Source organism: Cheilinus undulatus, linkage group 5 (genome assembly GCF_018320785.1).
Source record: "Cheilinus undulatus linkage group 5, ASM1832078v1, whole genome shotgun sequence".
Taxonomy (NCBI): Eukaryota; Metazoa; Chordata; class Actinopteri; order Labriformes; family Labridae; genus Cheilinus; species Cheilinus undulatus.
Genome location: NC_054869.1, coordinates 17,601,565 through 17,628,462, shown reverse-complemented (window position 1 = coordinate 17,628,462; position 26,898 = coordinate 17,601,565). Strand labels below are relative to the sequence as shown.

The 26,898-nt window shown below is 40.2% G+C and overlaps 1 protein-coding gene across 2 annotated transcripts in view; it reads right to left on the bottom strand.

The window, feature by feature from the left end:
* The window catches only part of LOC121509377 (GDNF family receptor alpha-2-like), a 97,187-nt gene that overhangs the window by 48,889 nt on the left and 21,400 nt on the right, over positions 1-26,898 (bottom strand). For both annotated transcript variants that reach the window (XM_041786692.1, XM_041786693.1), the window contains exon 4: positions 139-517. In XM_041786692.1, coding sequence (XP_041642626.1) covers positions 139-517 — 379 coding nt within the window. The remainder of the gene's footprint in view (positions 1-138; positions 518-26,898) is intronic.

Sequence of the window (26,898 nt, the reverse complement as noted above, 5' to 3'; positions counted from 1 at the left end):
GATATGCTTGGAAGTAGCTTGTCTCATTCACGCAGCACTTAAAACTCTACGTCAAGGAAGAAAACAGGGATGCACATGAAAAGAATGTCTGCCCTACAACCCACCTACCAGAAAACATCACATTCCTCTTTCATTTACCTGCACAGAGAGTCCTGGCGGCAGACCCTCCGTAGCTCCAGACAGTTGGGTTTCTCCTTGTCTTTATACGAGCAGTCAGGGACAATGGTCTGCCTGCGGCGTTCGGCGCAGCCTTCGCTCTGACACGGGCAGAAGAGCAGCCGGTGGCTGAACTCCGCAGGCACGCGGTCCAGGAACAACCTCAGCGCTTTGTGGCAGCGCTTCTTGCTGCAGCTCTCACCCTTGTTGGGGTCCTCCTTGCTGCAGGTGGCAATGTAGGCGGAGCGTTGTCTTTTGCAGCTGCCGTTCAGGTTGCACGCTTTGGCTGCATCAAGGCAGGGGTTGCAGTTTCTCTCTGGATCAAGACACTGGAAACCTTTGGGGGCCACAGTGTGCATTCCTGACAAAAGATTCAAAGAAGAGAGAAAAAAATGACATTAACAAAGCTGTAAAATGTTCAAGAAAGTCCTTAGGTAAGGGAGGTAGAGGTAAAGAAGATCAGTCTTCTGGAATCAAGTGTTTACAGAAAGCATTTTGTAGTTTGACAAGGTATTAGTGTTATGATGTAAACGCAAATACCTCTCTCTCCAACTCAGATCATTTGCATTAATGTTTAATGACAGCAGATGTACATCAATTGTACATGAATTTCATGTTAGACATTTGGATGTTGATAAGGGGTCCACAGTGTAAGAAATTATATCAAAATGATTCTCTGAAAATGTTCCCTCAGAAATACCTTCCATATCTCCAGATCCTAGGAATGCATTAGTATATCAATAACTTAGGTATCTGGATGACTGAATCTGCTTAAATGGTCTGCAATTAAGGAGAAAGTGAGTACTCTGGGATTTTTCCCACAATAATATATACACAGGAGACTAAAAACCTATTAATAAGAAACATTAGTGTGAGGGGGCTGTCAGCAGCACAGGGCTTAGCGCTGTTGTCTCGCAGCAAGAAGGTTCCTGGTTGCTTCCTGGTCAAGTGTGGGCTTTGCATGTTTTCCCCGTGCATGCATGGGTTCTCTCTGACCACTAAAGACACGTTTGCTAGGTTAAAGGATGACTCGAAATCGGTCATACACATAAGTGTGAGTGTGAACATGCCGAGTTGTTTGTCTCTATATGCCAGCCCTGTGACTGACTGGCGACCTGTCCAGAGTGTATCCCACCTATGTCCAGTGACAGCTATAAGTGACCAACAAGATTTGTAGTAGTAATAATAATACACACTTTTATCATACATTTAACCATTTTATCGCAAAATGAATAAACAGTTTTCCTTGATGAAGAAGGCTTGGCTCTAAAGATTCTCTCTGGGTTAGTCAAGCAGCATACTTTGACTTTCAGGGGAGTGCATAGCTAGAAACCCCCATATGGATAGATACATTAATGACAATGCACATTGAATACAACAAAATTAGTGAAAAAGCAATTAATCCATAGTAGCATGAATCTGAATATGAGGGTGCAACAAGCTTTATGCGATAAAGGAGGAGGCTGGGGTGGAGGAGGTTAAGCTTTGCCAGCAGCAGCAGTGTGGTGCCTCAGCATTAATGCAAGCTGGGATTAGTCATATTGAAATACACCACTGTGTTGAGAGAAAGGGCTGTGATTGGCTGTGGAAGCTGGGAGGTGATCATTGGGATCAGCTGGCTGTCAGCTGATCATTGCCGAGCGTATGACAACCGTGTCCTGTTTGAACAAACACTAGTCTTCATCTGTAAGGTAAATTTGAAAATAAACATTTTAGATTTTCATGATAAATTAAGTGTTCAGAGCTCTTTTTTATCATAACTGAAAAACTCAAATGTTTTGTGAAATCTTAAAAAACAATACTCTGTTGCAGACTTATGCCCCCCCCCTCCTCTAGGGCACCAAAATGGCTAGGGCCGGCTCTGAGAGATGGTCTTAAAATGAAGATGGATAAAAACTGCTCTATTGGTTCTCTGATGAAACAACATCAACATTGTCTGATGTACTTGCAGAAGGCTCTGCTTTGATCAATAAATAAAACAATAATCTCAAATCCTTCACCCGTTAAAAACTGAAGTTTTTTTTTTGTGTGTGTGTGTGTGTGTGCAAATATCAGACTTGAAAGCAAAAAGAGACCCTTTTTTTATGCAACCTTATTTTACCAGAAATATTCCCATTAAGAATCAAAATATCATTCACAATGAAGTCATGACCACAGCTGCAGCATAAAAGTTTCACTTAAAAGAAAAACAACAAAGACTACATTTCATTAAACAAAAAATCAGCACAGTTACTTTTAGGTGACTCCGACATTAACATTAAACATTTAAAGCACTGTAACCAAAGACAGAGCAAGTCTGTGCAAACTGTGCAAAGTGACTGAGGGTTTAAGGAGTCAGAGGAGAACATAGAAGGAGCTGGTTCACGTAGTTTGGCCTTCTAAAGAAAAATCTATGATGATGATCCGCTCGTCTGTGTTTTCACCGACCAACAGTCGCCCACTGCAGGGACCTGTAGCTCACATCTACTCTGACTGAATTATTGATTCAGTCTGTTTCAAAGCTTGAGTGAATGAATTAAGCCAGGATTCCCAGTTGGACGATCATACATTATTCATTCCCAGGTATACCATGATGATTATTAGCAGAAAATCTAGATTCCATGTTTGAACACAAATGATACTGGCTTTATATTTTATTGAGTAGCTTTAAGAAATAATTTAAACCAAAGAGAAATCAACAACAAGCTCATTATTGTGAATTCTGGCCACAAGGAAACAGCAGTAAATACTCAGTATGTCTACATAATATGAAAAGAATGAATTATTTTGTTTGTTTGGCCTAAATTGGACCTCAAAATAACATGTAGACTTGTCTGACTGAAGCTACATTTCTCTATTTTGGACGTTAACACCAGGATAGTGCTCCATTTATATGTAAACCCTTTAAACTGGCCTGTAGGCTTTCTATGACTAAACGATTGCTTCATAGCTCCTGCATTGGGCTTTGACTCAAAAACTAAAAACATGGGAGGAAAAACAACAGAGGCATCAATGTGCAGAAAAAAATCTCAAATCTTGGCGAGTATAATTGTCCAATTTTCAGTTAATAAATCCCATTACACTCAATATAAGCCTTGTTCAACAAATTCGTGCAAACACCTTATTCCAAGATACAACAAGAAAAAAAAATGCCTGATTGCCTTTAATGACTGAAAATGGTTGCCAGTGCAGAAAGCAATATTAAGTTTTTTATAAAACTAGTTGTTCTCTCTAATTTCAAGAAACAGCCAGTTTCATTTATCATCTCTGCTTTTTTGTACCTTAAAAGTTTATCAGAACTTTTCATGTAACAGTGGCTTATATTAACTATTCAAACGTATTTTAATAAGGAATTAGAAAAACATATATGCTAGGATGTGAGTTTATGCAGCATGGTGAGAGCTAGAGTGAGAACTGTACATTTCTGGACAGATTCATTTTAAGGATTCATGCTAATGTTTTGCATTTATTTGCAAAGGACAGCTGAAGAAAGACAAATAGTGGAAGAGAGAGTGCAGGGACGACATGAACTAAACAGCGCCAAGACCGGGACTACAGCCAAAAAGTTGACAACTACAGCCTCTAAATATGGCTGCCTGCTCAACTCACCGAGCTAAAGCAGCACCCAGAGGTTACACTTTCTATCAATGTCCTTCTTATAGTACATATTTCAAAGTTAGGAAGCCACTAAGACCTTATAAAATGCTAAGAGACATCAATAAGTCTTTGTAAGTCTTTTAAAATATATGCTCAAAACCTTTAATACATTTTATTGGCTTGTAAGGCACTTGTAGGCACTAGCTCTATTAGCTCTCCTTCAAGAACTTAGTAGAAAATTGTTAGAAGTGTGTATTATGAACTTTAATGTAATGTTTATTAACATTAGTAGGATGTAGTGAGTGTTAGTAATAGTAAAAACCATATTTATGATTAGGTTGTACTACATATATTTATATGAGTTCTTATTAGAAACTTGTTTTCAGTTAATAGTAACTTGCAAAGCTGATTGGCCAGATTCCATGTCTGTCATCAGGCAAATTAAACTTGCAAAGTCTGATTGTACCAGGTCTGAGAACAGACCTGACCAATCAGCGTCATCTGAGTAGAGCGAGGCAGTAGCTACAGTGGAGGTTTTGTTGTACTGGAAGGTGACGGCAATGGCTGCTGCTGGTGAAGCATTTGGCTCAAATGTAGCTGTAGTGTAGCAGCAGTTTTATATCAGAACTGCTCCACATTTCAGCAGCACTGAAAGCTTTTCTTATCGGAAAACATGGTTTTGCTCTTCATCCAACCTGCTTCAGCATGAGTTTGCAATAGCTTCAGCTGGGATTTAGTTAAACTGTTAGCCGTATTTTTGCAACGGCTACCACCAGTGTAGCGATTAGCTTGGATGTAACTAGGCTGTCAATTTAATGAGAACGGGGCCATATTACTTTATTAAAAAAGAGCAAAGAGCCACAATGAAAGCGCCAAAAAGTTTAAAGACATCTGTGTCTGGAAGGTTCAGTTACTGGTTAATCAGTATTTCTGTCTACCATTACACCATGAAAACAAAAGAAGAAATGAATATGGCACATGTGTAGCTTCAGAAGCTGAGATGGGAAAGACTCTGCATACAATAACTGTTGTCCAGGTTCTTCACCAGTCAAAGCTTTATGGGAGAGAGAAAGCCACTGTTGAAGAAAACTAATTAAAACTCAACTGGAGTTCACCAAAAGGCATTTGGAAAACACCACGATCGGGTGGAAGAAAGTTCTTTGGTCTGTTGAGACCAAAATTATGCTTTTTGGCTCTCAAACAAGACACTATGTTTGGCGGACACCAAGCACATCGCCGCAAACACACCATCCCCACTGTAAAGCACAGTGGTGGCAGCATCATGCTGTTGGGATGCTTCTTAGCAGCCTGCCCTGGAAGGATTGTAAAGGTAGAGGGTAAAATATGAATGTAGCAAAATATAGGAAAATCCTGAAGGACAATCTTATTCTGCTTGGGAAAAGATTTATTTTATAGTGACTGCGGGGGGCTTGGGATAAAGAGTGACACGTGAACATCATGATGTTTATTATGATGTTTATTATGATGTTATCATGATGTTTACTAAAGGACAGTAAGTGGGGGTAGGACTCGAAAAGCTTCTGCTTCTTCCTACTCCTGTTTCAGACTCATGAAAAACTTTGTGGAATGGACTATGAATTGTTTTATCAGTGGTTCACTTTTTTATTGTTTGTTGTCCGAAATAAATAAATAAATAAATTAATTGGCCATGATTGATTTATAAAATCAGGCAGTGTACTGACTGTATTGGTGGCTCAAACATTCTAAGCTGAAGGGCATGAAAAAGTCTGCATGTATTGTTGTATAGGAAAGTTTAAGTAAAAGTTAGTTTTCTCTTTTTTTTTTCTCCATAATCAAAAACAGAAACATTGCAATTACCCCTGAAGCTGTGCTTTATATTTGTGGGAAACAGATGATGTCATTAGATTTTCTGAGATACTGCACATACCACAGTGGTGGTACAAAAAAATGACTATTCCAGAGATAGTGCGCTAATAAAGCCGGATGGTGTTCACTTGTGGCCCCCCTCTCTTGTATTCAGGCTATATTAGAGACGTTAACCTCCCTCCCCTGTAGATAATGATATTTCAGAGGTCGTAGCAGCATGGTGACACCCAGAGAGATTCATCTCTTATTCAACAGAACCAATCTCACTCTGTGTCTATCAGACAGCCCCGAGCAGGAAGAGGAGCATTTATTTTAAAGGGGCGGGGGGCTGGAGATGTTTTTTTCAAGCGATGCATTGCATGTTATCAATCCCAGAAATGCAGAGATATAGAACAGAACACATCTAGAAATGAGTTGGACAAATGAGAATATTAAAGATTTTAGATCATGTCAGATAGACACTGCTGCTGAAAAAAAGCACTATCAGGAGTTCATCATGGAAAGAAGAAGGCCCTCTTTATTTAAGCTGCACTCTCATTTAGATGTATCAAGGTTAAATGTTTCAGGCGCTTTGATAAACATGCTGGGTGTTGAGAGACGTGTCCTGCGTCCAACACATGTAAGTGTTGAAAACCGTGCTGTCTTTTTCCGTGTTTGTCACAGGGCCAGCAGGGATAACCCTGCCTTCTTTGTTCAAATGATAAGACCATTAACTTTTATGACTCTTATTAAAATAAGATTCCATTGTAGGATCAAATGCAGTGTGTTTATCCTTGCTGTCTCTGAGGGGAGAGGATAAAAACCGACCAACAGATGCCTGGCAGCATCAAAAACTCTTGTTAGTGTAGGAGACTGAAGAGGCAGACGATTTGTGTACTACTCTTTCACTTATTTGGCAGTTATAGTCTTTAAATCCAACAGACAGAAAGTGAGATAATTAGCTATGCTCAGAGTTCTTAGGTTGATCTGTAATTACAATGAGAACCCAACAGAGAGCTGACTTTTTGAACTGGGCAGGAAGAGGCCAAAGCAGGGCCAAAGTTTTACTTAAGTGGGCCAAGCTGGGCTGAGGCAAGCCAGAAGGGGGGGTGGTACAGTCCAGCTGGAAGGAGAGGTTAGCGGAGCAGGCTGTCCAGTGGTTCAGGAAACATCACATTGATGGATTGCAGCTCCTAAATCTCCCCTGGCCATCTGCAGGCTCTAATGTGGGCCACTGAGGGGGTCCGGGATGAAAAGAGAATAGGGGAAGGATGAGCAACTAAGATTTATCTGACCAAGCACAGCTGAATCTGCTTCTGAGGCTGCTGCAGCGATTGACGAGATTTTAGTACCTCTGATTGGGAAGCTGAGATTGAATCTGCTGCTCAACCCCAAAAAGATGCCCTGGGGCCAACATAAGACACAAAGTCCATCTGATGGCTCGTGACGTGCTTACACACAAACAGGACGATGTGGAAAGAGCAGCAGGAGGAGGTGGAGGAGGCAGGAAGTTAAGAAAAGGAGCTGGGAGTGGAAATGAGCCGTATTGTGTTACAGAGTTATAATTGATTTTCCAAGTGCATTACAACGAAGGTTTTCAGCAAACATATTGTGCTATAATGCAAAGAGAGAGGGGTTGATAAGCTAATGACACGAGACATATAAAAATGGAAAAAGCTTTAAGAGGGGAGAGGAGCGCTTGATTACAGTGGCCGATCATGACAGAGAGAGAGATGAAAATTAGAGGACGCAGACTAACAGATTGGACAGACACTTACAGAGACAAGCTGGAGAGCTTTCAATTAATCTAGCCTATAATTCAGGAAAGATGTGCAACTCAGGCTCAGAATAATTAACCCAGTCCATCAGCGGTGCACTCAACAGCTCTCAGCATCACAATAGCTGCACGTGTCTATTAGTGTACCTTTCCTGATGTTGTACTATACATTAATGAGTGAAGGACTCCATGAATGGAGAGATAGATGGGTGGGTGGGTGAATTGATTGACTAATGGATGTAATAAACACAGAACAATCAGTGTCACTGAGTGCATGAGAAGTTGTAAGTAATGATTTTTGCATTATCTTTGTACCTGTCGGCTGCAGAGCATGAATGCAGAAAGGTTTTACATGTGCATGTGTCTGTCTGTCCGTCTGTCTCGATTTGCACACCACACTGTTGCTTCTATTGTCCTTGATTCGTCTAAGAAGACATCTTGAGTGTAATTGTTTGAAACTGGTCCCGTAACAAAATCATAAATATGTACAGATTTTCCAGAAAATCCAAAATTGTTGTGCCTTTCACTTAGTTTGTCCCCCTCCCTGTCCCTGTCCTTCATTATGTCATTTCCCCTGTACAAAACATATGCTCACTCTGACACAATGCCAAAGAGGACATGGCCTCTGGAAGACAGAGACTACACCAGGTTCATGAGTCTGGTTTTTCTTTACAACTGAGAGAGAAAGTGGCAGGGCTGTAAAATAAATGGACTTAGTTGAAACACGCCCACAAGGAAACGTATTTGGCACTCCTGGATTAGACGACATCTGCTCCATGATCCCTGATTAAAGTAGGCTTCCTTTGAAGCACTTCTCTATGCTCTTATTAAACAAGATAATAAAGGAGATGTGTCACACTTTGGTGTTAGAAAACACCATTTATTTGCTGCTTTTTTCCAGCTGTAGTTGTCGGTGCTGTGTAAACATGTTTGAATTTGTGTCTGTCTCTGTGCAACCAAACAGTGTGATGCTTTGTTCAAGCTCCACAATAAATTATGACTAAAACTTTGTAAGCAAGTCGACAGATACAGCTCTAATGCTCCCTTTATTGGTGAGTAGGTCAATCACTGCTAATACGCACCAGTGCGTGCAGATGCTGAGCCATTATACAGTTATTTTAGGGAAAAACACCCTTTCCATCAAATCAGTCTTAATGCATTTTTATTTTTATTTTTTTTTAGCGTTTTTCTTCATTCAGGTAGCAGACATCAAGCTGGTGCTTAAATGAACACATTAATGTTGCCATTCCTTCAGTTAAATGCATTGTCTTTTATTATGAATTTGTAACGTGGATTTGCGGGTGCAGGAGTGGATGGCAGGCACTTTAAGAGTGGGCGGTAATGGTCAAAAATCCAGCGGGAGTAGGATCAGGAAAAGAGTCCTGCAAGGGGCTTTAGTTAGATTAATTTAGGGAGTTTAATATTGTCTTTTGTTGTTTACCTACAACTGCTTCAGCCTCTTAAGTTTATTTGTAGTCACCTACACTTAAAGCACAGTCATTGCTTTCCGAGATCCTGCCGTTTGACTGTAAATAGGGCTTTAATAGGGCGCACTCCACTCTATGGGCGTCATAAATTAGAACCCACTGATGGTAATGTAGTGGAAATAACCATCTATTCTTTCCACACATAGAGTACAGCACAAAGAGGGCAAGAGAGAGAAAGAGAGGAGTGAAAGGAAAGACATGAGGAGGAAACAGAGGGGTAAATGTGTGATAGGGGACACCTATAGGGAGACAGACGGAGAGAAACAGAAAATTACCTTAGACCTGTGCTCCAGTGAGAAATAAAAAACAGAGGATAATAAAGAGAAGGAGGTGAAGAAGGTGGCTAGAGTATATATGAATGAGAAGGAGCAGATAAAACATTCACGTCCGCTGTATCTGGATTTGTATGCTTTCTTCCCAAAGAGTAAGGGATCTTCCTTCCACAGTAATTGCTCTCCGTCAGCCTAATTTGAATTCTGCATTTCATATATCATCCCATACTCAAGGGACGCTGCTCTGCAGAGGGGAGTTCAGTCCAGGTTAGGAAGAGGTTCTTGGCTCTGGGTTTGTTCTCAGTAATTAGGAAAGGTGCCAAAGTTTGGATTTAATACGACCCTGGGTGAGCGTGCAAGAGCTTGTTAGGGAAGTCTTTAGTCCGGACCCCGAGGAGCATGTCAAGCATTTCCGTGTCAAAGGCCTCCTCAGTCATTAGCTCAGTACTGTGTTTGCAGCGGGGTCTCCGTAGGGGAGTAAGGGGGGGGGGGGGGGGGGCACTGGATCTACAACATCATCTCCCTAAGCCTTACTGAGCAACTTGGAAGCAAAGACGTCATCAGAGCGAGAGAGCAGAAGAGTTCATGAAATCTTCTGTTCTCAGGGATCAACTGCATTTTTACCTCTGAGCAAGAAATTATTGCTGCAAAGAGAAGCGGCGTGCAGATGAGAGCGGGAGTGAGGGGAGATGGAAATGATGAGAGAGGAAGACTAAATATTTGTGTGTGAGGATAAATGTGTGCACGGAGGTGGGGAAAGCATGTCCAAAGGAATTTTAAATTATTGTAAACACACTTTTAAATACTTGAGCTGTTTATGAGACTCTGCCTTCCAGTTCCTCTGGTAAAATTCAAAGCTTGAGCATCCTCAGCAGCCCCCTCAGTCTTAATATGCATGCTGCTAGTGCCTTCAAACATCATGGGAAATAATGCATTTTATATTGAAGTAATTCAACAAAGAGATATGTTATAAATGCAGCTATTGTGTCAATAATCTGCTTCATTGTTCTTTACCAGCATGCAGGTAGGGGATCACTAAACATGCACACTTTTCTGTTGTATTATTCAAACTTGTTAAAATGCTGACTATTATAAAGACTCTCTGATAAGCGAGCTTGGTGGAGCAGCTCTCATTACTGACCCACAGAGAGACATGCTAATTCTGGGCGAAGGGTAAACTGATTAGAAAATTCACAGAGAATAATGAAGCATAGAAACAAAAGTGAAACAAACACACACATAAAAAACAAAGCCAATCTTGAACGACAAACACTCACGCAGATACACTTAGACCCCTGCAGAAAAAGATCTAAGTGTTTGCCTAAGTAACAGTTATTGTTTTGTGGACAATGTGAAAATGTCAAACATTTCAGCAGCATGCTGAGCACGGCTGTTGCATCCCTCCACCCCCGGCAGCAGAAACAGCTTTCTGTGTTTAATTGGATAGTGGGCACACTGAGCGGAGAGGTGAGAGGCTTACAGCTCAGAGTTAGAAGGTCTAAAGTAAAGGATGTTAAACTTAATTCCTGGAGGGAATGCAGGATTCAACGCTGCCCTGTGCCCCTAATAAGTTAATTAGCTCAGCGCTGGGTCAAGAGGACAGAATACATTTCATATGGAGCATATTAACAAATGCAGTCAATGATAGCTTTGCATGCTGGGTGTAATATGGCACCCATTTGAGCTTTGATAAGGGTCCTGCATGGTGCACTGTAGAAGGAGGACGCTCTACAACATCCTTCATACATGATGTCTCATTGATCTGAGCAGAGGGCTATTGACTCTTCTGGCAACTCTGCCTTTTTACAAAGAACACATGAGTTATGCATTATAAATTTTCCTGCAGAGACTGCATGCAGGCAAAAGCAAACACTCTGTTCCAAGGTTATCCTTTCTGTTTTACTTATTTTCTATGATAGATAACTAAATATGGGAACTTGGAACTGCAAGTCTGACAGAAATAAACAATTTAAAAGTACTAACTTGCATTTTGAACTTGTTGAAGGAGCGTTTTCTACTATTTTCTGAAATTTAAATAGTAACTAATCCCCAGAGTTTCAACTGAGGTGCATAGACCCTGGAATTATAAAAAATGCCTTTAGAACATTGAATTCGTTTTTTTCTCCCATTTATCTACAACCTCACCCAAAAAGGATTAGGTGAAAACTGAATTTTATTCATTTTTGCTAATTTATGAAAACATAAATATTGAGACTCTTTGCAACAACACTTGAAATTTAGCTCAGGTTCCTCTCATTTCTCTGGGTCATTGCGGAGATGTTTCTGCACCGTGATTGGAGTCCACCAGTGGTAAATTAAGTTGATTTGACATGATTTGGAAAGTGACACAACTCTCTATAGAAGGCCTCAAAGCTAATAATGCATATCAGAGCAAAAACCAAGTCACGAGGTCATAGGACCTGCCTGCAGAGCTCAGACAGAATTGTTGCAATGCACAGATCTGGGGAAAGCTACAGAGAAAAATTCTGCTGCACTGAAGGTTCTCAAGAGCACAGAGGCCTTCTAATTCTCAAATAAGAAGTTTAGCACAACCTGGACTAGGACAACTGGCAATCAGAGAAGAAGGGCCTTAGTAAGAGAGGTGACCAAGCTGAGCTCCAGAGATCCTCTCTGGAAATGGAACCAAGTTCCAGAAAGACAACCATCACTGCAGCCCACCACCGATCTGGGCGTTATGCCAGAGTGGCTAAGCCTCTCCTCAGTGCAGAACACATAAAAACTCCTGAAGGACTCTCAGACTGTAAGAAATAAGATTCTCTGGTCTTATGAAACCAAGGTCTAACAGTTTGGCGTAGTTTTAAATGTTATGTCTAGAAGAAACCAGACAGCCCTTATCACCTGCCCAATGCTATCCTAACTCTGAAGCATGGTGGTGGCAGCATCATGCTGTGAAAAATATGAATGGAGCAAAGTATGGAATGAAAACCAGCCAGGACAACACAGGAGTGGCTTAGGGACAACTCTGTGAATGTCCTGGAGGGGCCCAGCCAGTCCTGACTTGAACACTATTGAACATTCCTGGAGAGACCTGAAAATGACTGTCCACTGACAGTCCCTATCCAACCTGACTGAGCTTAAGAGGGTTTGCAAAGAGGAATGGCAGATAATCCCCTAATCCAGGTGTGCAGAGATAGTTGTGTCATATTACAAAAACTTGAGGCTGTAAAAGCTGCCAAAGATGCTTCAGCTAAGGACTGAGTAAGGGGTCTGATAGTTCTGTCAATGTGATATTTCAGTTTTTAAAAATAAATTTTCCAAAATTTCTGTTTTGACTTCGTCATGATAGATTAATGCCAGAAAAAAGTTTGAGGGTTCGGATTGCAACATAGCAAAATTTAACAAAAGGAGGGAGGGTTTGAATACTTTCTGAATGCACTGTATAGAAGGTTATATAGAGACACAGGCACATATCATCCCCCTTGTTTAAAAGGGGACATATTTTACCCTTTTAAGACAAGTTTATATCGTTCTCAGAGGTCCCAAAAACATGCCTGTGAAGTTCATTGCTGAAAAAACACTCCAGTATTGGATTTTTGCATGTCTAAAAACCCCTCTGTTTCAGCTCTTCTCAGTATCAGCCATTTCTGTGTATGTGGCTTTAAATGGTTATTAGTTATCTGACACCACCCCTGACTGCACCCCCTCTTAGGGGGTGGATGCAGCACTCCTGATGTTACAGACACTTTTATCCAAAGTTTAGGACTTGACTGGGATTCGAACCATCAACCCCCCAGACCCTAGTCAGCAGGGTATCCCACTGAGCTATCCAGCATCTCAGCTGGTAGCTGAGAGGATCAGTAGAGGGTCAACCAAACCTGGGGACGGGTGCTTACGCCCCATGTGAGGTCACTAGGTGTAAAATCTGAGAACGGCTTGTTTCAGCACACATTTTCTGAAAGGTGGAGAAAAAGAGGGGGAGAGGGAATGGATTTTTCTGGTATTGAGGGGATTGTGGGCAGGCCAGGGGTACATATTTGTGATAGAAAAGCCTGAAAGGTGTTTTTTGCATAATATGTCCCTTTTAAGGAAGATGTGGTTTATTTGTGATCTCAGCCAACAGCGCTACATTACCTACAGTCCTAGCGTGTCGATGGCCTTTAAAGTTAGCTGGTCATTAATCATGACACCCAGATTTTGGGCAGAGTTAGCGGGCATGAGTTTATCCAATAGTGCATACTGATCTGTGGTATGTTGGTGGGACTGGCTGGAATGACAATAAGTTCAGTCTTGGACAGGTTGAGCTGGAGGTGATGTTCCCTCACCCATTTAGACATATCAGCAAGGCAGGATGAGATCTGAGCTGAGACAGTTGTGTCATCAGGTGGAAAGGATAGGAAAAGCTGTGCATCATCTACATAGAAATGATAAGAAAAGCCACGGGAGTTGCAGCAAGGGAGGTGGTGAAAACTGAGAGAAGGAAGGGACCAAACACTGACCCTTGCAGCACGCCTCTAGATAAGCCATGTGGTTTGAACACTCCTCTCCTCCATGAGACTCTAAACGATCTCTACATTACTGGAGAATTCAAACACTTTGTGCTGATGGTTTAGTTACTCTTTAAGGAGAGAAAACAACTGATAGATTACAGAGAGAATGCCAACACCTGGATACACAAAAGGTTTCTTGAGGACACGTCTTCCACTGGCAGGTTTGGGTCTGTAATAAGATATATGCCTTCATGTAGCAACTCCATGCTTCACCTCTGCATTTGATTTTGTTAGAATCCCACTGGTGTTTAGTCCAATTTGATTATAACAGGGAAAATATGCATCAATATCACTTACTACACTCAATTCTCTCAACTAAAGAGGTTTAGGGCAGAGCACTGATTATCAATAGATTTCCTCTGGGAGAGAATCACTCAACACTCTATTATTTGATCAAGGAAATTTTTTCCTGTGACAAGAAGAGGTGCAGTTCTTGCACAACTGAATGCCTCTTCTATAAAGTAGAGTACATTGACTTTAGGAGACTAGTTTAACTAACTTTGATCATTAATATGTAATTGTGTAAAAATGTAAAACATGATTGATTTATCCCATCATTAAATACTTGATTGGGCCTGCTGCAAACCAGTGAGTCAGAAAAGTGAGGAATATTGTGCTTCAATAATTAAGTTAGACCCAATCTTGCAGTACTCTCCTGCTGAGCAGAGACACCTGTGAGGTCCATTTCTTGCCTCCTTTGAGCTGATGGGGTGCTGTTTGCTTCTTTCAGTGGAAGTGCCACAGCTAAGATTCTGATAATGAGAGCCAGAGCTTCCGAAGCTTGCTCAAAAACTCTCCGCTGTGATATCGAATCTCTTAATTTCTGCTTTATGCACTACAGCCTCTATATAGTGCTGTCTAAAGGTTCTGCAGAGCAGAGAAAGTAAAAATACAGATTTATCATCAGACAGAGGCTTAGTGTTGCTGCTTTGAGGTGATGACAATATTGTTGGTCCTTTAACTGTCGAGAGCACCCCAGACGAGGAACATTTTAATCAGTGCATGCACTCGACTGTAGCAGGGTGTTGCCTCCTCTTCCTGTCAGCTGTCTATTGTCCCCTACAAATGTTTACTACCCCGTCTGCTCTCTCTAACTACAGTCTCCCTCCTGACATGGCCTTACCCTCTAACCTCACTCTGACAGCATGATATAACAGCATGTGCACTGTCACAGGTCACAGGAATGAATGAGAAGCAGCAATAGCCGACCTGGTGAGCAGGTGTGCAACATCACACCTTGAAACAGTGGGGCAAAATATGGAAAAAAACTATCTGACACTGCACTGGCAAAAGAAAATCTTCCAGCTGGAATCAGACTGTGCAATATTTGGAGCTGTGTCCACTGAACTATGTATCTGTGGCCTGTGTCACACATACACCGTAATCCTGACCTTTTACCAGAGTTATCTGGGTAAGCATGTGCAAAAGTAAACAACCAAATTTTTCTCTCCCACTTCATGCAGAAGTTTTCTTGCCAGTACTCTAGTGAGAAATTTGGATGAGTTGATGCGTAAAGGCAGCAGAAAATAGTCCAAAAAACCTGCTACATGTGATTGGCCTGGATCGCCTGTAGCATTGATATAAAGGCAAAAAAACACAGCCACCATAGTGTCAGGCTCTCTGCCCCATCTGCCATCTTGGATATGATAAACATTCTGAAATGTTCTTTTTATGCCTTCCAAACTGTGAATATTTCCCTCTGTGATAAAGTCATACTAATCTAACCTCAAAAAATGATTTTAGGCCTTAGTAATGGTTAAGCTTGATTTTGGGGTAGAGGTTAAGTAAATTATATCAAATCAAATGTTATTTAATCATTATAGCAAAAAAATGTAAATATGCTTCATTAAAAAAAGAATAAACTAAACATTGATTTTGAGAAAAATGTAATTAAATTACATCAAATTAAATGTTATTCAATAATAATAACTTAACCCAGTGTAAACATGCTTTGCATAAACTCAGTTAAAACAATTTGAGTAAACTCTATGTGATCAGATGGGTTTGTTCTAACTTTCATTGAAAGGTGGTGGGGCACAGGTGTGATAGCACAGGTAATGTCACCACTGGGCTCATGCAATGCAATGCAGTGAAAACACTTACAGTGCCTAACAAATGTATTAGACCACCACCTAAAGTAAGGTTTATGCCACAGCTGCCCTAAATTAACAGCACTGGTAATTACCAAAATCATTTTTTATGTTTCTGCAATGGTTAATACACTAATATGTAGAAGCTCTTTAACCCAAATGATATTTTTAATGCTAAAAATTAATTATTATTGTTATCCATGAATTTTCAAATTTACAAAAAAACTGAAAAAATAGTAAAGCACATTATTATTTCTTGATTAATATGTCAAATCATAGTTGTTTACTTGCAATCCTGAACAGAAAAATAAGTTTTAGTGGTTGAATGTTATGCTTGATTAATTTCTGACCTCTCACAGAAGCCCAGTGAGCCGGCTCAAATTTGAGTATAAAAAGGTGAATTCAGTTTGAAATCCCTCATTCTTGTTCAAAATGGTAAAACATGGAGAGCTCACTGAAAATGAAAGAGTCAGCATTAAAGCACTTCATGATGCTGGATGCTCTCTGAGACAAATATGACAGGTGGTCTAATAAATTTGTTCAGCATTGTATATATAAAGTTTTTAAAGTCAGTGTTCATGTTTGATTGGAAAGGACAATAAAGTTTCAGTAATCATGTGGAAGAATAAGTAGAAATACATTTATTTCAAACTGAGATCCCCGTGCACAGCCCAGGCTGTCAGATGCCTGTCGGTAACAGGTCCATTAAGTCAAATACGTTTTTTATTCAACCTTTATTTAACCAGGAGAAAAATTAATTGAGATTAAAAATCTCTTTTTCTTTTCCTTGTTAGAACATAAGTTTTGGCTTTCCTCTGTAGTACCACTGAGGTTGTTTTTCAAAAGCTCCATGGGTTTATTTTTTTCCTTTTATTCAAGGAAATGTTACCAAGAATGCATGAAAACAATATAAAAGTATCACACCGTGGTATTTGCAGCAGCCATAGACCTAGAATTCATACCCCCTAGAAGTCAGGTTCTCCTCCATGACTGCTGACAACAAAGTTTGTATTATAAAATTAAGATTTTTGTGGTTCAGTGTCATAGAAATGACATGCATTTGTGGAGAGCAACTCCAAAAGTTGAACTTTTTTCGCTTGATGCTGCAGTGACAAACTGAACTAGAGGGTGCCTTTGTGCTCAGGACACTGAGCATTGCAAATGCTAAACTACACTGGTTTTCTATTGAAAATGAGAGCTGCCAACCCAAGGAACAGCTGCTTTGGACACACAGACCCTGATTCAACTTGCTAACCTTGCTGGCCTCTTCACACAAACACTTCCAAGAGTTCCTCAAATGGTCACAGCTAGTTGCACCATAATCATAGCTCTATGCTTCTTTTGTGACACTAAGGTCAGTTCACTCTGTCACAACACAATCTACACCTGCTTTCACCCTCTCTTTAGTTTGGAGAGGCCTGTCTCTTTGTGCCTCACTGCCACCACAGCAAAGAGATCAGCAGGAAGAGAGACAAGATAAAAGAGTGGGGGAGGACAGTCCAGCCCTGGATGCCACGGTACTGACCACTGAGTGAAGACATGCTGATGAAGGAGCTGGTTTCATTGCTGCAAAACCCTCCTGCCCTTACTGGAGGGGCAGACTCCACAGGGTTAAATATTTTCATTGTCTTTTTGCATGGGTTTGCAGAGTGCATGCAAATTTTCAGTTTGGAGATGTGGAAAAAGACTACACGGTCCCATTAGTAAAAGAAGCCAGTGTGAAATAGTTTTTCAGGTATCACCCGAGGCGATACAGAAACAGAGCCTCCATATGTTCTGTTTAATTTTACCTTCAGAGTGTGAGTGCATATAGTGGTATAGAATTTCATTTCTATCACAGCTACTGCCCCTTATCTTCCTCCCAGACAAAAACTTTTAAAATAGCAGAGATTATTTTTCAATTTCCCACCTTTCCTCTTTGAGAGTATACGTTCCCCTGTCCTCATCAACCAACCAGCTATCAGACGCTCCCCGGGTCTCTGTGCAGTTCAACATTTATGGACGTGATTATGAATACTTTTGTGTGGTTTAGTAATCGAAGTGAGAAGTATTGCCATAAAACAAGTCTGTAATTACTTATCTGTTTGCCTGTGGTTTTCTCTCAGCGCCACAATCAATTACTCTGTCCTCAGAAATGATAAATAATGAGGAAAGCTTGCGGCTAAACAGGTTTCATAGAGCAAATCAAATATTTCACCTCGGAGAGGAGGGAGGAAACAGCTAAAACAAACTGGATATGGTAATGTTTCCTTGTATCTTAATATGTCTATGTACTCCACTGCATTCATTGCTTCAGCTAGTGGCGGCTGGTGCCTTTTTCTTCAGGGGGGCCACAACAAAATCCCAATTTGATATGTTATGTATGTGAGGTACATCAGAAGATGTCACCACACCGAGAGTTAAGTTATATTATTATGCCTTTTTTACATCTGCATTTGTTTGGTTGGTGAACAAATATTGAAATAAGATGGCTTTAATAAGGGTCATCAACAACCACAAGTAGTTAACTCTTATCACAGTCAACTTAAATTTCTAACTTGTCACACATTATCAACTCAATACATGACAAAATTATGTAAAAAGGAGATTGAATGTTTATTTTAATTAGAAAAATTTACAAAAGGCATAAGATGCAAGTAGTCACTGCTTCAACAGTGACTGGTTGAGTAAAAATATATATATATACCAGACCTGAATGCAGCAAAAAAACTGAAACCCACAAAACTATTATTACCTCCGCCAAGGAGGTTATGTGATCAGGGGGGTTTGTTCGTTTGTTAGTTAGTTTGTTTGTTGGTTAGTTAGTTTGTTAATTTGTTTATTAGCAATATAACTCAGAAAGTTGTGGACGGATTTTGACGAAATTTTCAGGAAATGTCTGAAATGGAATAATACAAACTGATTAGATTTTGGGAGTGATCCGGATCACCGTCTGGATCCAGGAATTTTTTAAAGGATTCTGTACTATTGGGAGATAGGGCTAATGGTGGAGGTCTGCGCTCTCCGAGTGCTTTTCTACTTTATTGATTGATTTACTTACTTCTTAATATTAGTCACAGCTTTGTTGCTTCATCCTGATATCTGGCCGGTCAGGTCCAACCTCTTTAATTTTAAGTTTCTCCTCCAGTGTCCTCTCAAAACGCCTTATTCTTAAATACTCCACTGAGTTTTCTTATTGCATTTTGCTGTCTTCCTAGCATCTCTTGATGAGCGAACCAACGAACCCCAATGCAGGCGCAATACCTGGCAGAAAGCCAGTATTTACCCAGACGGTGCATGACTTCTTCCGTGTCTCAAGTTATGAAGCGTATCTCTCTGCTGCCACCTGTTGGCATCTGGCGAGTGGTTAGTGGTAATCCCTTTGGGCCGCAGTCATGTAGCGCCCACAGAGCTCCTATCTCTTGTATTGAACAGGAGCGAATGCGCAATCACAGCCTTAAAACGGCTGTCAGTGGAAGGCCCTGGGTGCAGGAGCCCAGCGTCCCAGGGAGGAAATGAGTGAACAGGAAGTAAAGGCAAGGCTTAGAACATTCATGATCTACTGATTTATTGCACATTATACATTTAAATCTCTTAATAAATCATCTTTATGCAGTGCATTATGGAGTTTATCTATATTCATAAACATTTATTGATATTCAAAGCAAATGTTAAAAAAAAAGTATTCCATGAACAAGATCTGTCCTCCCTTTGTGTAGAGTCATGGGGGGGGCGGGGCCCTAGCGCCCCCTACTGACCAGCTGCCACTGCTATGTACTCCACTGCATTCATTGTTTCAGCGCCTGAACTCATACACCATTGGGCTGAGGAGCATCTCTGTAGTATTCTTAATACTTTGGTATCAGGCATTCAAAACTACCCAACAAAAATCTTAAACTTCAGGATTTGTTTTTGCCAAGAAATGAAAGAAAATCTGATTCTGGTGCAGACTGAGAAAAACTTACATCACCTGTCTTGAGCTGGAGTATGGATTCATTAAATGTTTTATCACATTTCTACCCCCTTTTACCAAGCATGGTCCATTCTTAAAAGGGGACAAATTGTTAAAAAAAAAACACTCTTTAGTAAAAAACTCAATTTCAGTTCAAGACAGTCTGGCTGCAGCCTTTTCCTCTCTGACTGCCACTCTCACAGACCTTTCATCTGAGATGCTGTATATCTCAGAAAGGAAATACACTCTAAAATGTTCAACATAAAATCAGATTAAACTTCTGTTTGGGGTTAGGGTAAGGGTTTAGGTAAGAGTAGGATAACAAAAGTTAAAAGTCAAAAACCTGACCTGCAAAAGCAAAGCATTTAAAAAGACGAGTAAACTGTACAGAAAAAGTCTGCCCTCCGTGAAAACAATGCAACTAGGCAAATGTAGCTTACTTGGCTCTTAGCTGCATAAGTTACATAGATAATATAGTTAAGTAGTTATGTAACTAACATAGCTAAAGCTAAGCTAACAAAACTGCTACAACACCTACATAGCTATGTTATCCAAGTTAACTTTCACTACGTTTGCTAAAGCTAAGTTTGCTATAGACAATGGAGCTACAAAGCTACCACAGCTATGCAGCTATCATAGCTTGAGCTTAACTCACAAAGCAGCTACACAAGCTATGTATCTGTCTTATCTAAGTTTACTCTCACTACTTTTCCTAAAGCTCAAACTGCCAAAGCTAACTTAGCTATAGATAATGGAGCAGCATAGCTAACATAGCAATAGCTTACACAGCTAAAGATAAGCTCACAAAGCAGCTATGTAAGCTATGTAGACAGGTTATCTACATAGCTATGTTTGCTAGAGCTAACATTGCTCAGGCTAACTTAGCTACACTGGCTTATGTAGTAACGTTAATTATTTAGGTAGCTCAGCTATGTTAGGTTTAACTAAAGTTAATGAAGCTAAAGCAAGCCACTGTTCATGTAACTATTTCTAAAATGGGTCTATACATAATTTGACCCCTGATTAGACCTCTGACCCCTTTCTTTATTTTGTTTATGAAATGTTGCTTAGTCTGTAAAGTTGCGATGTGGTTATTTCATGAATGTAACTGTCAGACTTTGTTTATGGATAAAAATTCATTTCTTGTTAAATCTAAAGATGGAAATTCATTGTGCCTTTCTGAGATGTCTCAGATGAGAGAAAAAAACAAAAGAGTGATTTGCAAATCCTTTTCAAACTTACACTCAATTAAATATAGCACAAAGTCAAGATATCTAATTTTCAAACTGATTAACTTCATTTTGTTTTCTTTGTTTTTAAGTAAACACAAATTCTGAATTATATGTCTACAACATGTTTCAAAAAAAGCTGAGACTGAGCGTATTTACCAGCGTGTTGATCCCCCTTTTCTTCTCTCTCTGTAAGCGTCTGGAATCAGAACGTTCCCTTTCTTGCTAGGCTCACTTCTTAAGTTGCTCAGTGGTGTGGGGCTTTCTTTATCGTATTTTGTGCTTTATAATGCACAATAACTTTAATGGGAGACAGGTCTGGACTGCATTTAAGCCTGCCTGGTGTCCACACTCTCCTACCATGAGGCCATGCTGTTGTTACTCATGCAGAATGTGGTTTGGCTTTGTCTTTAAATAAATTCTCATCATTGTATTCTCTATGATCATGTTGATTGGCCTTCATTGGCTGCTCCTGGACAAAATTATTGGCATATCCTCATTTGTAAGGCTATACTAAACCTGCTTCCTTCATACTGGTGTGATTTTATTCATGTGAAAAGTGCTGGAAGCTACAGCCTTCGCTCTGTGACTCAGTCCCAAGACTTGCTATCTGTTCCCAAAGTCCATCTTTAAATGGATAAAAGCAGTTTCAGGTATGCTGCTCCAGCAGCCTGGAATCTTCTGCAGGATTTATGTCTGGGGGAGCTGGTCTCTTTAAATGGTTTTAAAGTTGATTAAAGGTGTTGGAGGAAGATGCATCCGTAGATGTTTTGACTGATGACTTTCTGCTCTGTGACTGTGAGTTTTTTAAGTTTAATGTTTCATGTCTGTAACTTTGTTAATGGTGCTACTGCCTGTCTTGGCCAGGACACTCTTGTGAATGAGATTCTTAATCTCGATGAGGTTTTTCTGAGTAAATAATATTAGAAAAGAAAAGTAAATAAAAGAGGGGATGTCACTAAAAAAGACATCATCTGAAGCATATGCTGCTCCAGACCTGAATGTACCATTCAGTATTAATGTTGCCTTTACAGTTGTGCTCGTTACTCCTGTCATAGACCCAAACCATCACAGATACTGGATTTTGAACTTTGTGTTGGTAACAGCTTGGATGGTCCTTTTCCTTTTTAGCCTGGAGGACTTGATGGCCATTACTTCAAACAAAAAAATTTAAGTGGACTTGTCATTTCCACTCTCATATGAGCTTTAGCCCAGAAAAGTCAGCACAGCATCTTGATGTTGTTGATATATGGCTTTTGCTTTTCATGGTAGAGTCTAAACTTAAATCTGTAGATGCAGTGATGCATTGTGTTATGCATTGTGTTCGCCAGTGAGAAACACAGAAACGGGCATATCCATCTGCTTTGCAAGTTTAGGTGGATTAGCCACTGTGGAAGAACTGGACCACATCTCATTATTAAAACAAGAGTAAGAGTCACACTTAAAGGTTTTCATGATGGGCAAGATGGATTCACTCCTCTCCTGACCTGCTCCAGCATGAGTTTGGAGGGCTTGAGTTGCACTATAAGTCGGTGTATACAGTAGCTGTAGAAAAGCATGCAGTTTGATCTAGGGCTGAACGATTTGCAAAATAATCTAATTCCTCTTTTTACTCCTAATATTATGATTGCAATTCAATATGCAATTGTTTTCAGGTTCCTCATTTATGTATTATTTGACAAACACAAGCAAATACATCATTCTATATCATAACCAGCATAATATTAGATAAATTAAACTATGGATGACAGGTTTGAAAAAATATCTAATTGCTCTTTTGGCTCCTATAGCAAATTTGATGACAATTGCTATTCTTGAGGGATGATCATTTTTTTTAATGTTATTCTGGTTTTGATTAATAAAAACATAGAAATGAAGAAGAAAATCAGTTGTTTTATAAACTATTCTAAAAAAAGACACTGGAATGAATGCATAATGCGTAGAGGATAAAATCTCTGCTGCAAGAAAATTTTATCAAACTGGTATTTTGACACATTACAGGTTAAGGAAATATTGCACTGTCTACCTTTTGAAAATTGCAATGTTGAGATTTAATCTAATTTGTGATTAATTGCCCAGCGGTTTAATCAGGCCTCGTCCACATTAGTTAACTAGAAAAGCACTCAGAGCGCATAGACCTCCACCATTGGCCCTATCTCTCAATAGTGAAGAATCATTTAAAAACATTCCTGGGTCCAGACGTTGATCTGGATCACTTCCAAAATCTAATTCGCCAATTACTCCCTCCCCGGTGGGGTGGAGACACGGTGAGGCAAAGCATTGGCTTCACTATGTGTGGACTGTCATGGCGGAAGCACCCATGGTCTCACCGGACAACTGAAAGTCATGGCAGAGGGTGAATATTCCTCTATTCCTCCCAGCATTGTGAGCATTCTCACTACAATTCACCGTCTTTCTCTCTGTTACGCTCTGACTTGTCTCCTCGACCGGGCGTGCGTCCATCAAACTCTATAAATTCCAAAACTTTGAATAGAAACATGCCAAAAACATGCTGCTGGGATTGAAGTTACTCATGTCCGCCATCTCCTGGTGTAAAGTGGTAACAGTGCAGACCTCCGCAATTAGCCCTATCTCCCAATAGTAAAGAATACTTTGAAAAATTCCTGGATCCAGACAGTGATCTGGATCAGTCCCAAAATCTAATTAGTTCTTCCTTATGCCATTTCTGACATTTCCTGAAAATTTCATGAAAATCCGTCCATGACTTTTTGAGTTATGTTGCTAACAATCTAACAAACGAACAAACCCACACAATCACATAACCTCCTTGGCGGAGGTAATTAAAACAACAGCAAAGAGCCACACCATAAGCTTCTCTTGGCAGGGAAGATCTTTTTGAACATTGCCATATTTTGGCTTAATTTTAGCCACCAACAAGCTATGATGTTCATAAACTACAGCAATGCTAGCTTGTACAGCTCAGGTTAGCACAAGAGATGTGCACGCCTGATTGGCCCGTCATGAATGTAACTGACAGAACATTCATCCAATCTCCTTCTGAGAGTATTATGAAAAGGCCTTCCCAAATACTTTCTATGGGAGGTTTTCCCAAGTAAATGTGAAATATATCAATACAATCGATCTATGAAACAGTCTATCTGCCGTGTCTGGTAACATGGTAACAATTTTCCAGGTCTTTTCTTACCCCTGTCCAAAACTTTTCAGAACATATTGCGGTTATCAATTTCAGAACGTTTCTAATACATCTATATTTAGAAGAAACAAAGTTGATCAGTTGGAACATTCTTGTCTGTGCGCTGTATTAAATTAAATGTAAATTGAACAGGATTGGCAAATCAGTGAGTTTTGTTTTTGCTTTCATTTAATGTCACAAATTTATGAGGTTAAAGGTTGAAAAAAGCCTACTCAGTCCCTGTGTTTGTTGTCTTCTTATGTCTAAAAACATGAAATCTGACCGCCTGTTTAGAGTCTGTGTGACATTACAGTGACTCATTATAATAACACCTGCCCTCATCTGGTATCTCCACCCACATATCGCTACTCAAAGGCATAGAAGCACACAGCTGCAAACATTTGGCCACACTCCAGGGAAGACAGAGATGAGGGAGAGCTCATTTAAAAGGACACACTCTAACAGAAAGCTCTAAGAAAGGCTGTTTAGAGCTGGTTTGTACAGGGTCAAAAACCTCCTCTGGTGCTTGAAAAAGGTTTCATTTAGATCACAGAGGACTGTGTTCATAGGTGGAAAGGAGGTGTGACATGGCATCACACATTGAGGAAAATTGGTTTCCCTTTTTACTTCTACTTTATACTGCACACTGTTTTTCAACACTTTATCTACTTGGGAAACTTGCACATACTGTGCAACTTTGTTGGAATTTCATCTTTATTTCAGACTGCAAAATCAGGATAAACTGAAAAGGCAATAACTCAAGTGGCACTTCTTACTCACTGGAAGTTTTTCATGATACAAAGTCTTGATGTATGAATATTAAATCAGTCTGATTGTTTGTGGTTATAAATATTTTGCTGCAGACCTCATATCCAGATGAAACTTTTGAACATTTCCAAACACTAAAATAACAAGTTTTAAGGATTGTGCAGCCTTGGCAGAGTTATGTGCTTACTGAATGCTTTCTAAATGAATATGCACTTAAATCAAGGGAGGCAAAGCCCGCACTTTTTTTTTACAGAGTCATTCTGCACTCTCCTTCTTTCAACATTTCAAACAAGCATATTTTCAAAAATAAGTGATACATTACTGATTTCAAGCTAAGGAGATTATGCAAAAAGGGTGTCTCTCTTATACCTCCTAGTTATAAAACAAAGCTGATACATCAGCTGAACCAAAAGAAGAATGTTCTGTCTCCAGTGTTTGTAAATTGCTTTTGGCATAAAAAGGGAAAAAAAAAAAGAAAAAGATTGAAAAGAACATCCTCCGGAAATTTCTGTCAGATGTGGATGAAAGGAAACGATTGAATTATCAGGAGACTGTAGCCTGCAGCTCTGGCAATGGGCAGGCATCGCCCCTGTGTTCAATCACACCTATTGTACAACACGCTTCCTCCCTCTGCTTTAAACACTGTAACCGTGTCTTATAATAAAATCTGCATTGATTGGTGAAACCATGACGGTAATAACCAGTAAATTAAACAGCAGGCTATAGCTCCCCTGCTGAGTGCTCGGCTGTTTAATTAGAAGACCAAAGAGGAAATCAAACTGAAACCAAATCAATAGCAGGGGAAAATGTGAGGGATTTCACTGACAGTATATGGTTTAACTCACAAGCACCCAACAGCCATCGTATGTCAAAAGATGGATCACCAATAAGCTAGCACCTCAATTATTTAGAGGCCAAGGACAGTGACCAGTGGGATGCCAGAGAGGATTGAAAGCAACTGACTGATTGTAATCTAACCCAAAGAAACTATCATTTCACCTTATCTACAGAAGGTTTAGCACAACAATTAAGGAAATTTGTGTTTGCTAGATTATACTGATGGAAAGCCTGTTTACTTTCCTTTTAAATGGTGCCATATTTGTAAAGAATATACATTTGTGGAATGAGCAGCAGAGCTGAGTATGTGGGTTGTGCCCATGAAAAAATTGCCAAATCTTCTCTGCCAATGCCAAACAGCTTATTTTGCTGTTGCTACTGACTCTTGTTTATGAGCTTCTGTTACCCCACCTATTAACATGGGCCCTGCTACAGTGGTCAGTAGGCGTCTGCTCTAAGAATTGACATGCCACATTCTACTGATCTGGATAGGACCGTGCAATTAGGCAATTTCTAGTTTGGGTTCGGAAAAACCAAGTTGCGGCATTGTTTGGACTGAGCCCTTTTCCATCTCCAAACTGAAGGCCAAGCTCCATTTAACAGGGAATGTCAAGAGTTAGAGACTGGCCACACCTTCTACAAATTTGTAGTCAAGGTTTGCAGGATGTTATGGCTCTCAACCCAGACAATCCAGAACAGACTGCACACAGCCAGTCTCCAGTCTCATAGGGCTGCCTGCCATGACTGCCCTTCACTGTCAGACCTGTTTGCACTGGTGTCAGGAACATGTGCTCTGTAACCTGAACCCATGTGGAGCAACATTATATTTATCAATGAGTCCAGATTCTGCCTATGGCAGTTGACGCTTAGGATCAAAATGTGGAGAAGATGCAGAGAATGCTTTGCTGCTTCCTGCATCAATAGAGTAACTTTTTTTGGTATCTCCCTCACTGGAAAAATGAGGCTTGTCATCACTGGAGGCAGTCTCAGTGCAGAGGAACATTGAGATGCCATTCTGCATCCAGTGGAAATCCCAGTCCCAGACGCTGTTCACCAAGATGACAACACTTGCCCCCACAGAGCGGGGTTTATCAGAGACTACCTCCAGAATTTGGGAGTGGATGGAATTGCCTGCCAGCAATCCTGACCTCAACCCCACTGAACACTTGTGGGATGGGTTTGGGTGTGCTGTTTGTGCCAGAGTGACCAACACAACCACATTGGCTGGCTTGCAACAAATGCTGGTTGAGGAATGGGATTCCATCCCACAGCAGTGTGTGACCAGG